General features: G+C 59.6%; 2 protein-coding genes across 2 annotated transcripts; one reads left to right on the top strand and one right to left on the bottom strand.

Moving 5' to 3' along the window:
• Positions 1-706: 706 nt before the first annotated feature.
• On the bottom strand, positions 707-4798 carry ZNF503 (zinc finger protein 503). Its single transcript, XM_061180159.1, has 2 exons — positions 3995-4798; positions 707-3274 (listed from the first exon to the last, which is right to left on the bottom strand). The coding sequence occupies exons 1-2, from the start codon at positions 4304-4306 to the stop codon at positions 1637-1639; spliced, it is 1950 nt and encodes a 649-aa protein (XP_061036142.1). The 5' UTR covers positions 4307-4798; the 3' UTR covers positions 707-1636.
• A 1893-nt stretch (positions 4799-6691) lies between these two features.
• Positions 6692-11456, top strand: LOC133095533 (putative uncharacterized protein encoded by ZNF503-AS2). Its single transcript, XM_061197133.1, has 2 exons — positions 6692-7006; positions 10226-11456. The coding sequence occupies exons 1-2, from the start codon at positions 6765-6767 to the stop codon at positions 10524-10526; spliced, it is 543 nt and encodes a 180-aa protein (XP_061053116.1). The 5' UTR covers positions 6692-6764; the 3' UTR covers positions 10527-11456.
• Positions 11457-12708: the final 1252 nt, after the last annotated feature.

Below are 12708 nucleotides of genomic sequence, written 5' to 3'. Positions count from 1 at the left end.
TGACGCGGGTCCCGACTCCGGAGAGAGGAAGCAGCCCCGGGGGGAGGGTGGTGGCTGGAGGGGGTCGGCTGGTGGCCGCCTTTGGCCCTCCGCAGCCAGAAGAAGAAAAGGAATGCGAACTCACTTTCCCCCTAGGGCCAAGAGGGCTCCGGCGCGCTCTCCTCCCCAGGCTTGGGAAACAGGTTCCCAAGAGCCCTCCGACCCCCAATCGATCCCGGCTGCCCGCCCGGAACGGGGGATGCTTGGAAAGCCAAGAGAGGGACAGCGGGTAGCGGCACCTCCTCCGGGCCGAGGCCGAGCGGGCGAGTCCCGACCTGCGCCACTCTGTGCACAAAACGAAACCCAAACTCCCGAAAATCTCAGTAGGGAAAAATTTAAAAATCCTTTTCTTTTCTTTCACTTTTAACAAACCAGCTGCTGGGAGAAATATTAAAAACGAAATTAGCGATAGCTAAGGACACTATCTTTCCAAATTGTGAAATCCCCTTTAAAAATATTTTCCCCAAGGCCAACCCCCACGACTGGCCAGCCCGTCTGAAGCCTTTGCCTCTTCCTGAAAATCACAACCAAACAATCGGAAATGCGGCCACGGTCCTGGGAAGAATGAGTAGCCATGAGGCCCAGGGAACCCACTGAGGCCGAAACTGCCATGCTCTTCTTTCTCTTTAACCAAAAATAAAAAAAGATAATAAGAAGAAGTAAAACCTTTTAATACATCAAATATACGGAATTTTAATCTTTAAAGCGATACATTGTCTATTATTTTAGTACATGACGTAAACCTTACTTGTCCCCTTCTCAGCGGGTGGACTTAAAAATTAAAAATAGTTAAGTGTTCCTTTTAAAGAACAAAATAAGGCAAATGAGGTTTTGGAATAGAATTGTTTTTCCTTTTTTTTTTTTTTTTTTTTGTTTTCTTCCAGACTACATACAAAAAAATATCCATTCTCTTTCGATGGTATACACCTTAAAAATAATTGCAATTTGAAATCAGAGCTGACAAATTGTGACTTGTTTTGTTTTGTTTTTTCATTTTTTGTAACAAACATGCAGGTAAATTTGTTTCAATCAGACATTAAATAAGAACGTACAATACAATCATAGCAATTTTAAAGTAACATTAAAGAGAAGACCTCTAGTTCTGTGGCGGTTTTGTATTTATTTATAATCTACAAGGGACGGGAGGGTTTGTTTTCCACATTTTTACCCTCAAGTTTTAATTTTTTCCCCCTCTTCCTTTTTACCTACGGAGCTCAAACTAAGTAATGCACTTTTGAACCACGGGTCCGCTTGGAGCTAACATAAATAAATACCAGTGTCCACCGATGCAGTCCTCAGATGAACACTTTCTCAATTCTTTTTTCCTTCTTTTTCTATAAAAAGTCAAATGATATTTTTTCAACTTTTATAAAGTTTGGGTGGGGAGATGAGAGGTGGGGAAAAGGGGAGTGAGTTTCCCACCGGGTCTCGGTCGCTGTTTCGGGTAGATAGATACGGTATATATGTATTTTCCTTTTCTGGCCCGGGTCATCCCCACGCGCGGGTGACAGTAGCCTCTGCCCTGTTCCCGCCCCTCCCTCGGCTCTTCCCCACCCCCCAGTTCTTTTCTTTCCCTCGACAGCCCTCCCGACCGCCCTCACTGGTACCCCAGCGCGGAGGCCGTGGTCAGTCTCTGTCCGTAGAGGGCGTAGGGGGAGTAGTAGGGTCCGGTGGCGGCGGGCACGGGCACGGGAGCGCCGGGCGTGGGGAGCGGGCTCTTGGAGTAGGGGTGGTAGCGGCTGCTGAGTCCCAGCGCGTGGTGAGGGCTGCGCAGCGCCAGCGTCCCAGGGCTGCCCGGGGCGCCCGACGTGGGGATGTGCATGTGGCAAGCCATGGCGGCCGCTGCAGCGCTGGCCAGAGACGAAGAGCTGGGGTAGCCCGACAGCAGTTTGTCTGTCCCGGGGAAGGCCGTATGGGTCCGCAAGTGGCTGAGCAGCTCTTCGGACGTAGCGAAGCGCTTGTCGCAAGGCCCGTTGGCCGACACCCAGTTGCAGATGTGGGGGAGTGGGTCGTTAGGGAGCATGAAGCCGTAGGGGTAGAGGGGGTGGCCGGCCAGAGAGGGCGGTGTGGCGCCGGCAGCCGCGGCAGCGGTTAGCGATGAGTGCACGCCGTGCAGAGGGTGCGTGGGGTACACCAGCGGGTATCCGGACTTGAGAGCCGCAGCCGCCGCGGCTGGATCGTGAGCGCACGACGCGCTGGCTGCCGCCGCCCCAGCCAGGTGGCTGGCGCAGTGGTAGCTGAGGCAGTACGGGTCCCGGCACAGACTGGCTGTCATCACGGACGGCGGCGACGCTCCGGCCAAGGGGCTCGAGCCGGCGGGCTTACTGCAGCCCAGAGAGCCCGCCGCGGCCGCCGCCAGCTGCGCCCCCACCAGGCTGCCCGGCTTGGTGGGGTCGAGCGCCACCCCGTGTGGCAGGAACTGGGGCGGGTAGCCGGCGTAGGCCCCAGCCAGGCTGCCTGGGTAGGTCATGCCCGCGGGAGGCAGAGGGAACACTGTCTGGCCCGGCTTGTAGGGCGACACGGGCGCCACCAGCCCAGAGCCCAACACCGAGGAGGAGGTGGGCGCGCTGGGGCCGGAGCCGGAGCCGGAGCCCGATGAGCCGCCGCAGTCCGAGCCTAGAGCCTTGCCCCCGGGGCCCCCATCTGGGTGCTGGTTCACGTCCACATTAATCCCGCCGCCACAGCTAATCCGGCCGTGCGCCAACCCCGTGGGTCCCCCTTCGGCCGAGGCGCCCCCGGAGCCCTTGCTGCCGCCACCGCCGCCGCCGCCCGCCTCGGGGTCCTTCTTGTCGTCCTTGCCCTCCGGGCCGCCCCCGGCCGAAGGCAGCATGCCTCCTGGCGAGCAGGCCGAGGCGCTGGAGCTTGGGCTGCCTGTCCTGGGCGTGAATGGCTGGCAGGTGGCGCTCGGTACCCGGAATCCTGATTTCTCCGCCGAAACCCCCCCGCCGCCGCCCCCGCCGCCCCCGCCTCCGCCGCCCCCGCCTCCCGGCTCCTTCTTATCCGAGCCGGGTTTGGAGTACGGCTTGAAACTCGACTTGTCCTCCACGCCGATGTCGCTCAGCTTGAGGGGGCCCGACTTTGCGTCCTTGTCGCCCCCGGCGCCGCCGCCGGCACCGCCCGCGCCTCCCCCGTTGGAGGCGACCGAGGAGAGTTTGGACGAGGGCGAGGGGTCGGGCTTCCCGATCTGCGAGCATGTTTGGGCCAACAGCGCCAGCGGGCTCTTCTTGGCATCAAGCTGCGGGGGTCAGACGTGGGGGGGGGGCACAAAGAAAGAAGGGGAAACCCTTTAGAATCCTGGCTTCTACGTTTCAAACGCACCTCCGCCAAGACCCTCAAAGATCCTCCCAGCCCCAAGGCTTAATTCTAGGCGACACCCCTTCTACACACACACATTCTCGCTCTTGAGAAAGGCCACAGCACTCCCCCCCACCCGCCCCGCCATCAGGATCTTTCCTGTCCGCTCTAAGCGATAACTGTATTTAAAAAAATCGCAAAATGTTTTGGTTTCTGACTCTTTGACCCAGAACTGTAACCCCACGCACCCACACACACCCCTAATTCGAGTAAGGGCTCGGGTGGTTGGCGCCTTAGAGGCTGTGTACAAACACCAGGTTCTGGAGAACCGGAGGACTGGGACTTTGAAACCGTATTTTGGGCTCCCGGGCTCCTATCTTCCAGGCTGAGCGTGAGCGGACCTGGGTCGGGGTAGGGGCTTTAATACCTAAAGGGAGAAACAAGTTTCGGCTGCCTTGCCTTCTAGCATTCATACCTCATTCTACCTCCTCCCCTCTTTCCGCCCTAGTTTTAAGGTGCGGGGGCACTATCCTCTCCCCTCATCCCGGAGCTGAATCCGACCCCCCTTCCATCCCTCCCTCCCCGATCCCGAGAGAAAGAAATTCTGTGAAGGGGCAGCCAGGGTGGTGGTCCCAGCACGATCCAGGGATAGGGTCCTTACCTCTATAGGGCTGACGGGAGTCGAAGGCAGGGGCTGCAGGTACTCGGGGTGCAAAATGTGGCCAGTCCGTGCCGTCAGCATCTTCAGCACCTTGATGGGCAAGCGGTTAGCCTGGCGGAGAGGGTCAGAGGGGGGCACGGCGTGCACAAAAGGCTTGGTGCTGCCGGCCGGGGACGAGCCTGGGCCGGGGCCGGAGCCGGAGCTATTTCCAGAGAGCGCGCTGGTCCAGGCAGGGTCCGCACTGCCGCTGCCGCTGCCGCCGCCGCTGTGCTTACTGCTTCTTAAGGCAGAAAGCGAGGGCGCTGTGCTCATGACCCACCCGCGCGCATGGGAGCAGCGGGGGGAGGGCTCCTGGAGGCGCGGGGCGGGCTCGGGGCTGCGCGCTCGCCCGGGGAGCAGGAGCAGCAGCAGGAGGAGGAGGAGCTGGCGCGGCGATCACGGGCGCCCAGAGCGCCTTCTCGGCGCCTGGAGCCAGAAGCGAATAATCCTGGGTGGCCCGCAGCGGAACCGTGGCCGAGCGGGAGGAGCCGGCCCGACTGCGGGAGTGCCGGGTGGCTCGCGGTGTCCGCCTCGGGCTGTGCCCCTGCGCTGCGCACTCGCGACCCGGCGCTAGCGCCTGCGCTGCTCTCCGCGATGTGAGCCGCTGCCTGTCCAGCCTGGGCTCTGGCGAGGAAACTCACTTCAAAAGCAGCTGCACCGAGGGGGAGATTAAAGCCTTTGCCGCCTTCCAATCAAATGGGAGCCCGAGGTGATTGGAGGGTCAAAGGGATGTGACGCGTCCCGCGCCGCCGCCGCCGCCGCCAGGACTCTCAGCGCTGGTTTTAATGGGCAGCTCCCTCTTCGCCGCTCCCCCTGCGTGTCCCCTCCCCTGATTTCGCTCGGAGGACGAGCTGGACATTTATTCTACGTTTGCCGTCTGCCGCCTCCCTCTTTTTTCTTCCTCGTCGTCCGTCCTTTCCCCAGTTGGAGAATAAACTGAAACCTTCTTTTGCAGGAGGGTGTGTGTGAGGAACAGTTTGGGGGTGTTCAGAAAGAGCACTGGCGGGAGTCTGGACAACAGCCGGACTGTCAACCCCAGGGCCGCACAGGGGGCCCGCACACCAAATATTCTCTCCTCCTCCTCCTCCTCAGTGGTAATTGAAATCTCTTGCGGTGCGGCCGCCTGGGTAAGGAAAGGTGGGGAGCGGGTGTTGGAGGAAGTCCGCCCGCCCGCTTTGATTTCCCGAGATTCGGCGGCGGAGAAACCAGAAGCTGGGTGGGCAGCGGAGGCGGTGGAGGCCTGTCTCCGCTTGGTGTGCTAGGCTCCCCGCCCTTCCCGGCCACGTGACGCCCGGGGATGCGCAGATTGGGGCAGGAGCGGGGGTCACATGTTTCCTCTGTTTCACACTCAGCCCCCACCCATTCTTACTCTCCCCTGCTACCCTCTCTTCTACCTACCCACCCACCCCCACCCCCCGCCCCGTTCTTTGGGCATCTCCACCCCTCCATCAATTGTCAGTGTTCCTCGACCGCAATCAATCAGTTATTTGTCAGCTCTTGTCAATCCGACGGTGATTTATGTCAGCTTTTGTTGCTGATTACAAGGCGGGTGCGACTTGAAGGCAAAAAGAGAGAGGGAGAGAGAGACGGAGAGGAAGGAAGAGACTGGGGGGGAACTGGAGGAGGGGGAAAGAGGAGCAGCCTCCTGGGATGAGAGGCGGGGGCTCTAAGAAAAAGAATGAAAGAGGAGAAAGAGGCGCTCAGTGTCAGGAAAATGAATAGTGAGAGTAAATTGCGCAGGTGCGCCCAGGGCGCTGAGAGGGGTGCGCTGGCCTGCGGTGTGCGCCTCGCTCCTCTCAATATCGGAGAGAGAGATACAACCTTCCACCTCTGGGGAATTCCGGTCTTTTGGGGCCGCGGAGTTCCGGGCGGCACAGGGTATCCGAAACGGGCGGTGGCGACGTCTAACACGGGAGAATCGTCCCCTCTCCCCGCCCCCCACCCGCCAGGGTAGTCCTTTCAGGGCGTGTAGTGTGCAGTCGTCAGGCTGCCAGCCTGCCGCGGACCCCGCCCTCCGTAGTGACCCGACTCCAAACTCGGAGACTTCTAAGAGCCACACCACCAATGTAACCTTGAGCCCTGGAGGTCAATCGTGGGGTACCCCCTTCTCAATTCTTTGACACCCCCCCCCCACACACACACATCGTGGCTAGGGCTGAGAGACTGCGAAGAAGAGGCCTGACCATGGGTCCTTGCACGAGATACGTTTCAGGCTCACTCAGGCCCCCTCTCCACCCTCCCTCACCCCGCGCCATCCCCGCAGTCTTGGTAGCCGGGGTTACTCCGGGCTGCTCGCTCGAATTTATTGGAACGCCGAGCCGGGACTGACCGGCGCGGGGAGAGCGGAGAGAAGGAGTGAGAGAGAAAGGGGGGGCAGCTGCCTGTGGGAACACAGGCTCTTCCAGGGAAGCGGAGCGGGACTGCCGCATTCCCCTCGATTTGCACCGTCACTCTGGCTGTTTGGAAGGAAGAGGGGAGGCGCTGTGCGTGCCTCCGTGTACCTGGATCTGAGTGCAGAAGTGTGTATGAATGCCTGTGCCGCTGTGTGAGTTGTCAGGGCTTCGGGAGCGTCCGGAGCGAGTTCGGGGGTCACCTCCAAAAACTCGCAGAAACTGGAAGCGGGTGAGAGGAGGACACATCCCCTTCGTCGGAAGGACTTGGAATACTTTGAATATCCCCTCCCCCACTTTTCCGCCCTGGCTCTTCTTTTGTTGTCAAGTCCTTTTGATAAATGGTGGTGCTGGGAGCGCTGGGGAGCCTGGAGCCAGTCTGTACCCGCGCGGGGGCGGGGGCCGGGCCTGGAGACCCGGTTTCCACCCGCGCTCAGCCGGCCCTGAGCCCCGTAGGCACGGAAGTCGGGTCTGGGACCTGCCCTCGGCGTGCTCGCCCTCTCCTCTCTCACCACCCCATTCCTCTCTCCCTCATTTTTGTCTCTGTCTCCCACTCCGAACAGGTACCGAGAACTTTCTGGGGGTGAGTTTTAGAATTTTCTCGTAGGCATTCTTTTTATGCGTTTTAATCTTATCCCTTGATTCTTTAGGTTGGTAAACTTCATGAGATGGTAATTTGTCTAAAGATAATTTGGAGAAGAGGGGAGTGAGGCGCTGTGTATATGGGGAGTTTGTCGGTGTATGTGTGCGTGTTTAGGTGTAATAACACACCTAAATTCAAGGGGCTTTGGAGTGTCTGTGCGACAACGGAGGAAGGTGAGTCCGTGAGACGGTGGCGAGGCCACAAGCGAGGTTGTGAAGGTTGTCTGAATAATCTTTGGGGAGCGAGTCCCAGGTGCCCGTTTCTGAGGACGGGACGGTTCTAAGCTGTCTCTGCAGGGCAGACACTGTGAGGCCACCTGTATCCTGCGGGTATGTTGGTGTATGTCTGTGTCATTGGGTGCATGGTTGTCGGTTGTTGGCCCAGATCAACTGTAGATCTCCCAGCCATGGGCCCCGTGTCGCCGCGGCCTCCCGGTGAGGCCCGGACACTGAATGCTGGGGGCGGCGGCCAGGGATGCAGGTGACCGCGGGCGTCCCTCCCTACCCCTCGCCCTGCAGTCTCCAGACTCAGTCCATTCCCTCTCCTGTAATTCCAGCAGCTTTCTTTTTACGCCCGGCGGCTGGGGGAACCAGAGAGTGGCCCCCGCGTCCCCCGGAATGGGCGTGCCGCGGTGTGGTCGCACACGCTCGCCGGCCTGCGCGGTGCGTGGGTCTCAGTCCGCGTGCATTCGCTCTTCACAAAATCCGACTCCGAAGGTCCGAGCGCACGGGGGCGCCTAGGGGTCTGCGCGCCCGGGGTTTTCGGTAGGCGCCAGCGTCCGAGCCTGCCCATCTCGAGGGGGAGGCCAAATCCCCGGAGGCCGCGCAGGCCGTGGGGGTAAGGGAGTTATTAATTCCTAGGTCTAATGCCGCCAACCCCCAGCGGCGATTGGCCTGGATGTCCTGCGGATTTTATTTGCACACAATGGAAATGATTTGTTTTCTCTAAAAAAGGAGTGGGCATGGCAGATATTTGAGGAGGGGGTGGGAGGAGAAGGAAGGGGAGAGAGCTGAGGAAAAAAGTTTGAAAATGCCTTGAACTATTCACTGTCGAGATGGCTAATCAGTATTGAGGCCGGAGGGCAGGCGGGCCGCCTTTCACCGCCGCTTCCCTTTCATCTCGGGCTCGGCGGAGGCGCTCAATTAAAAGCCTATCAGTTTGTAAGTAAATCAACGCCTATCAGAGTTGTCACATCAAACAAAACGATTATTATTGCAGCCCGCCTCCCCTATTAATCTCCCTCGAAGATAATCCGCCTGACAGGTCAGGCCCGGCGAGCTGGAAAGCCTGGCCCAGAGCGCCCAAACAGTCCCGGACTGGCGCGCGCCCCTTGGGGCACCCCCTCCCTCCCTCCCACCCCGCCTCGTGGTCCCCCGGGAGCTGGGAGAGGAAGGGCGAGCGGAGGCCGCTGGACCCAGGCCCGCCCCTCCGGACTGGGAGCCGGGCCCAGATTCGATGGGCTGGTGGGGGACGGTGCCGGGCGGCCCTCGCCTCTTCTGGGACCGGGGGTGTACCAGGCTTGCCAGGACCACAGCCTGGCCTGGTCCTCGGGCCTCGCCAAGGCCTGCACTCTTCTCGGCTTGCTTCCCCTGGTTCTTCCCCACCCCCCCTACTCTTTTTTGTTTCCTCTCCTGCTTCTTTCTTGGCCCCCTACCCGTTTTCTTCCTTTCCCTCCTCTTCATTTATACTTTTCCTACTAGCCAGGGACTATTTCCTATTCTCTCTCCCTTCTCTCTGTATACCGGATATACCACTTCAGCGCAACCACACTCGCTGAACAGAGCATTCTCAGGGCCCGGGTTACTTCTCTGCGGCAGGGCTGCCTCAGGAGTGTATGCAATTCCCAGGAACTCAGGACCAAGTCCTTCCTAATTTCTCCCCACGCAGGGGTTCTCAGAAGCTCTATGCCTGTTTAAGGGTTGGGTGCGTTTGGAGGGGTGAGAAAAAAAGAGAGACCAGGTCAGTGAGATGGGAGGACGGTCGCAAGCTCCCTATTCTGGAATTAGTATTTGGTCTTGGAATTTCACAGCTGCAACGTCACTGACCTAGCTGGTGGCGTTGCCTGGGCTTTGCAAATACGCGGGGGAGACCCACAGGGCATCTGGGCCTCGGCACTGAGTATGTGAGGGGGTGCCTAACATTTCATAAGTAAATAACGCCCACATAACTGCTTCTATAGCCTCAACTGGCGTTCGGAGGCCCGGGTGGGGCCTGGATTCCTCACGGGTGTGAAATCGTGGCCTTCTTCCCGGTGGCCTCCGGCTTTGAGCTTTGGGATGCTTCGGAATCAAGCGCGATCCACCCTTTTCTGCGCTCTTGCTCCAAACCGATAGGCCCAAATGGTCACTGCTCTGGCCTGGTGGAGCCGGGATTGAGGGGTGGTTGAAGTGTCTGAGGGGGAGCGGCTGCCCGCAGGATCTCAGGCCTTAGTACCCTAAATGCTGGGTTCAGCGCCTCGGAAAGTCTCCCTCTCAATGTGTGTATGGGGGAGAACCCCCAAGGCCCAGCAGTGTTGGCTGTCCGGGCCGAGCCTCTCCCAGTAGTCACGCCAGGGTCCGAGGCAGCGGATATGGAATAGAGCCCACCTCAGAGTGCTCGGCGCCCGCCCGGAGCTGCAGAACCCGTGGCCCCTACCACGCAGTCCCGAAAGCCCCCCATTTGTGTGCACTTTCCACAGCCGACCTAGTAGGAATAGTTATTTCCTTACCCAGAAATATTGTAGCGGTGCAGTGGCTTAATTATCTGCGCGCCTGCTTTTCTTAAATGTATTTATTTCACTTATGCCACGCCGCGGATATTTAAAGAGGTACACATACCGCACACCTCAACGATGCGGAACTCACTCTGGCTAAAGGATATATTTGCTGGGTGGTTATTTGGACATAAGTACTATCTCGAGCCCAGATTACACCCAAGCAGGGGCTGTAAAATGACACTTGCTCTAGAATTTTTCCAACTTAACTATATGTGCACACGCCGAGAACTTAATAATATTTTATATCCTTCTACATATCTAAATATTCAGATGTTATGTTACATGCCCTTGAAGCCGGAAGCAATCTTCCGTTCACACTGGACGTGGAGCTGTTTGTATAATTTTCATCTCCCTGCACTTACACATGAATCTTAATCTAATAAATTCAACCTTGTCATTTTTAGAATCGACATAATTTCTCTGGCTGCGGGTTGCGCTGTCTGTATCCGAATAAATCCAGCTCGCATTCGTCCAGCAGGAAACGGCTCCTCCCGGTTCCCGTGTACGGAGACGCATCGGCCCAGCACGGGACGCGAGATGGCTCCTCGTGCTCGTAAGGCGGCAGGTCTGGCCTCCGAGGGAGGCTGGACTATCAGCGCGCTCAGGCCGAGCAGCCTCTCGCTGCCCGGCAGTGCCTGGCAGTCCCCCACCTCTGCCTGTGCTTCGGGAACCCGCCGGGTCGAGTCCGTCCGGGGCGAAAACTGAAAGCAAATTCCACGGCAGATGAAGCTCGAACTTTCTACGAAGCAAGTCTGCAGCAGAGATTCGGTGGTACCTTTGAGAGGACAGCGCGCGCAAAGTGGGGCGGTGGGCGAAGAGGGCACCGGGTGTCTGAGCTTGGTCCGCGGCGAAACGCGAGGGAAGGCGCCTCCCCCTCCTTATTTCCCGCCAACTCCTCGGCCTCTGTCCGTAAAAATAGTTTCCAAGGTGCCGCGGACGCCCAGGATGTGATTGTGGGAATCGCACCAGGGAGGAGGCGGCTTTGTAAAAGTTGCAGAAAAAGCTTTACCCAGAAGCGTGCGCCCAGCCGGGCTCAAGAAAGCTTGGGACCAACTCGCCTTGCCCCGGGCAGGAGGAGCCCCCCTGGAGAGACCCCTGCCCAGCCCTCTCCCCTCACCTCGAAACCGCACGTAAATAACCTCCCGCTGCCTGCCCTGCAAACTTCCCCGTGCGGTGCCGCGCTTGGCGGGCGAGGCCCGGACGCAGAGCCGGCCCGCAAGGCCGCTTGTCGGCCCGCTCAACCCAGCCTTGATACAGGCTTGCGCGGAGGTGAGAGGATGAGTGTGGTTCCGGCTCCCACTTGGCTGCCCAGACCATCACCGCCGGCCTCCCAGAGCAAGAGCTTCCCCTCGGGAGCGGTGGTCTTGGGGGGCTGACGAGGGCGCAAAATGCGCGCGCGGGGCTGGGGGGGGAGGCGGCCGCCGGTCTCTCCACGGGGCCTGTCGCCCGGCCGGCCGCGGCGGGTGAGTGATGAGGGCAGAGAAGGGCGCCCATAAATCGCGGGTGTCAGGGCGAAAAACTCTCTTTATTGTCTGCGTGATGGATGGGCCCGGGGACGAGACACCAAATACTTCGTATCGCCTTTAAATGGGAACACATTTTCCGCGGCCATAATTCATGTTTTTTAAATAGAAAGTTTGAAATGTTGCCTATATTTCACCGGCCCTGACATATTTATGAATCGCTCCCTGCATGCAAATATCATTATTTAAAGCGCCGGGGAGAGCTCGGGGGAGGGGAGGAGGCGCGGCCCCCGGGGCGTGGGGGTGGTGAACTGGGGAAACGCGAATGGAGAGGGGGGGCACCAGCGCCCTAAAGTGCGGACAATGAGGCGCGGAGGAAAGCCGTATCCGGAAGCCCAGCGCACCGGGGGCTCCCCTCCCGCCGCCGGACCCCTCACAACCGCTCGGGGAAGTTTGCGCGGTTTGGGGGTCCCACCCACTGCCGGGAGACCAGGGGGCATTTTGCGTCCGTCTCCGAGGCTCTGATCAGAGCCACCTTTTCCGAGAAGGGAGTAAAAAAAATAAAAATAAAAAGAATTTAACAAACTCAAATAATAACAACCCAACGTGTTTCGTGTTCGTTGCCATTGCATCGGTTTTATTGATTTTCATTCTGCAAACCTGAGACTGCGCGCCCGGGCGGGGCGACTGTCAGACCCCAGTCACCTCGAGGAGCTGGTGGGGGATAACCGTCCGGTGCCGCGGCCTCGAACCGCCCCCCACCCAACCAGCTCACCACCTCTCATGCACAACGGAGCCTGCGCAAGACGCGGGGACGCGAATGACCCGACCCCCAAGCTCTGGGGGCTTCAGTCCCGCCCCCTCTGCCTCCCCAGTGCTGTGCTGCGCTCCTGGGGTCTGCGTCCGCCCTCTCCGAACCCCACTGTCAATACAGTCGCTTTGGAAAAAAGCCGGGCACGTGCCATCAGCCTCTCCACTGCCCGTCCACACCTGCGCCCTCACAAGCCGAGTCTTTACCTGTGCGGTCCCCCGCGGCGCCTGCGGCCGCGCTGGTAACGCAGGAATGGAAGCGAGGGCGGGGGAGTGGGAGGGACTGAGAGCATTACCCGAGACAGCCAGATACTCAGACCCGGGGCCTCCTCTTCGGACTGGTGTTGAGGCCCTGGCCCAACAAGCTCTAGGAGCCGAATTGCGCGGGGAAGAGCTAGGCGGGGGAAGGGCGAGGGGAACCTGCCTCGGGAGGGAGGGGCGGGCCCGGCGGCACTTCCGCCGTGGGCGGGACCGCGGGCTGCAGCGCCGGTCCCGCCCCTCCGCGGCGCCGGCCCGCCCCCAGCTCGCCGGGCTCTATCCCCGCCGGCTGGGACCCTGGGTCTCAGGCTGGTACCCGAGGCCTTGGCGTACAACCCGGGTCTCGCAGGAGGGCA

The sequence above is a fragment of the Eubalaena glacialis genome, chromosome 1, assembly GCF_028564815.1.
Source record: "Eubalaena glacialis isolate mEubGla1 chromosome 1, mEubGla1.1.hap2.+ XY, whole genome shotgun sequence".
Lineage (NCBI taxonomy): Eukaryota > Metazoa > Chordata > Mammalia > Artiodactyla > Balaenidae > Eubalaena > Eubalaena glacialis.
This window is presented reverse-complemented; position numbering and strand designations above follow the sequence as displayed.

Excerpts from the sequence above, each read along its gene's own strand:
- ZNF503 (XM_061180159.1), bottom strand. The coding sequence starts at position 4,306 with ATGAGCACAGCGCCCTCGCTTTCTGCCTTAAGAAGCAGTAAGCACAGC. Across the intron at positions 3,275-3,994 it reads CTCCCGTCAGCCCTATAGAG|CTTGATGCCAAGAAGAGCCC; the intron begins GTAAGGACCCTA and ends TGACCCCCGCAG.
- LOC133095533 (XM_061197133.1), top strand. The coding sequence starts at position 6,765 with ATGGTGGTGCTGGGAGCGCTGGGGAGCCTGGAGCCAGTCTGTACCCGC. Across the intron at positions 7,007-10,225 it reads GTACCGAGAACTTTCTGGGG|AATCGACATAATTTCTCTGG; the intron begins GTGAGTTTTAGA and ends TGTCATTTTTAG.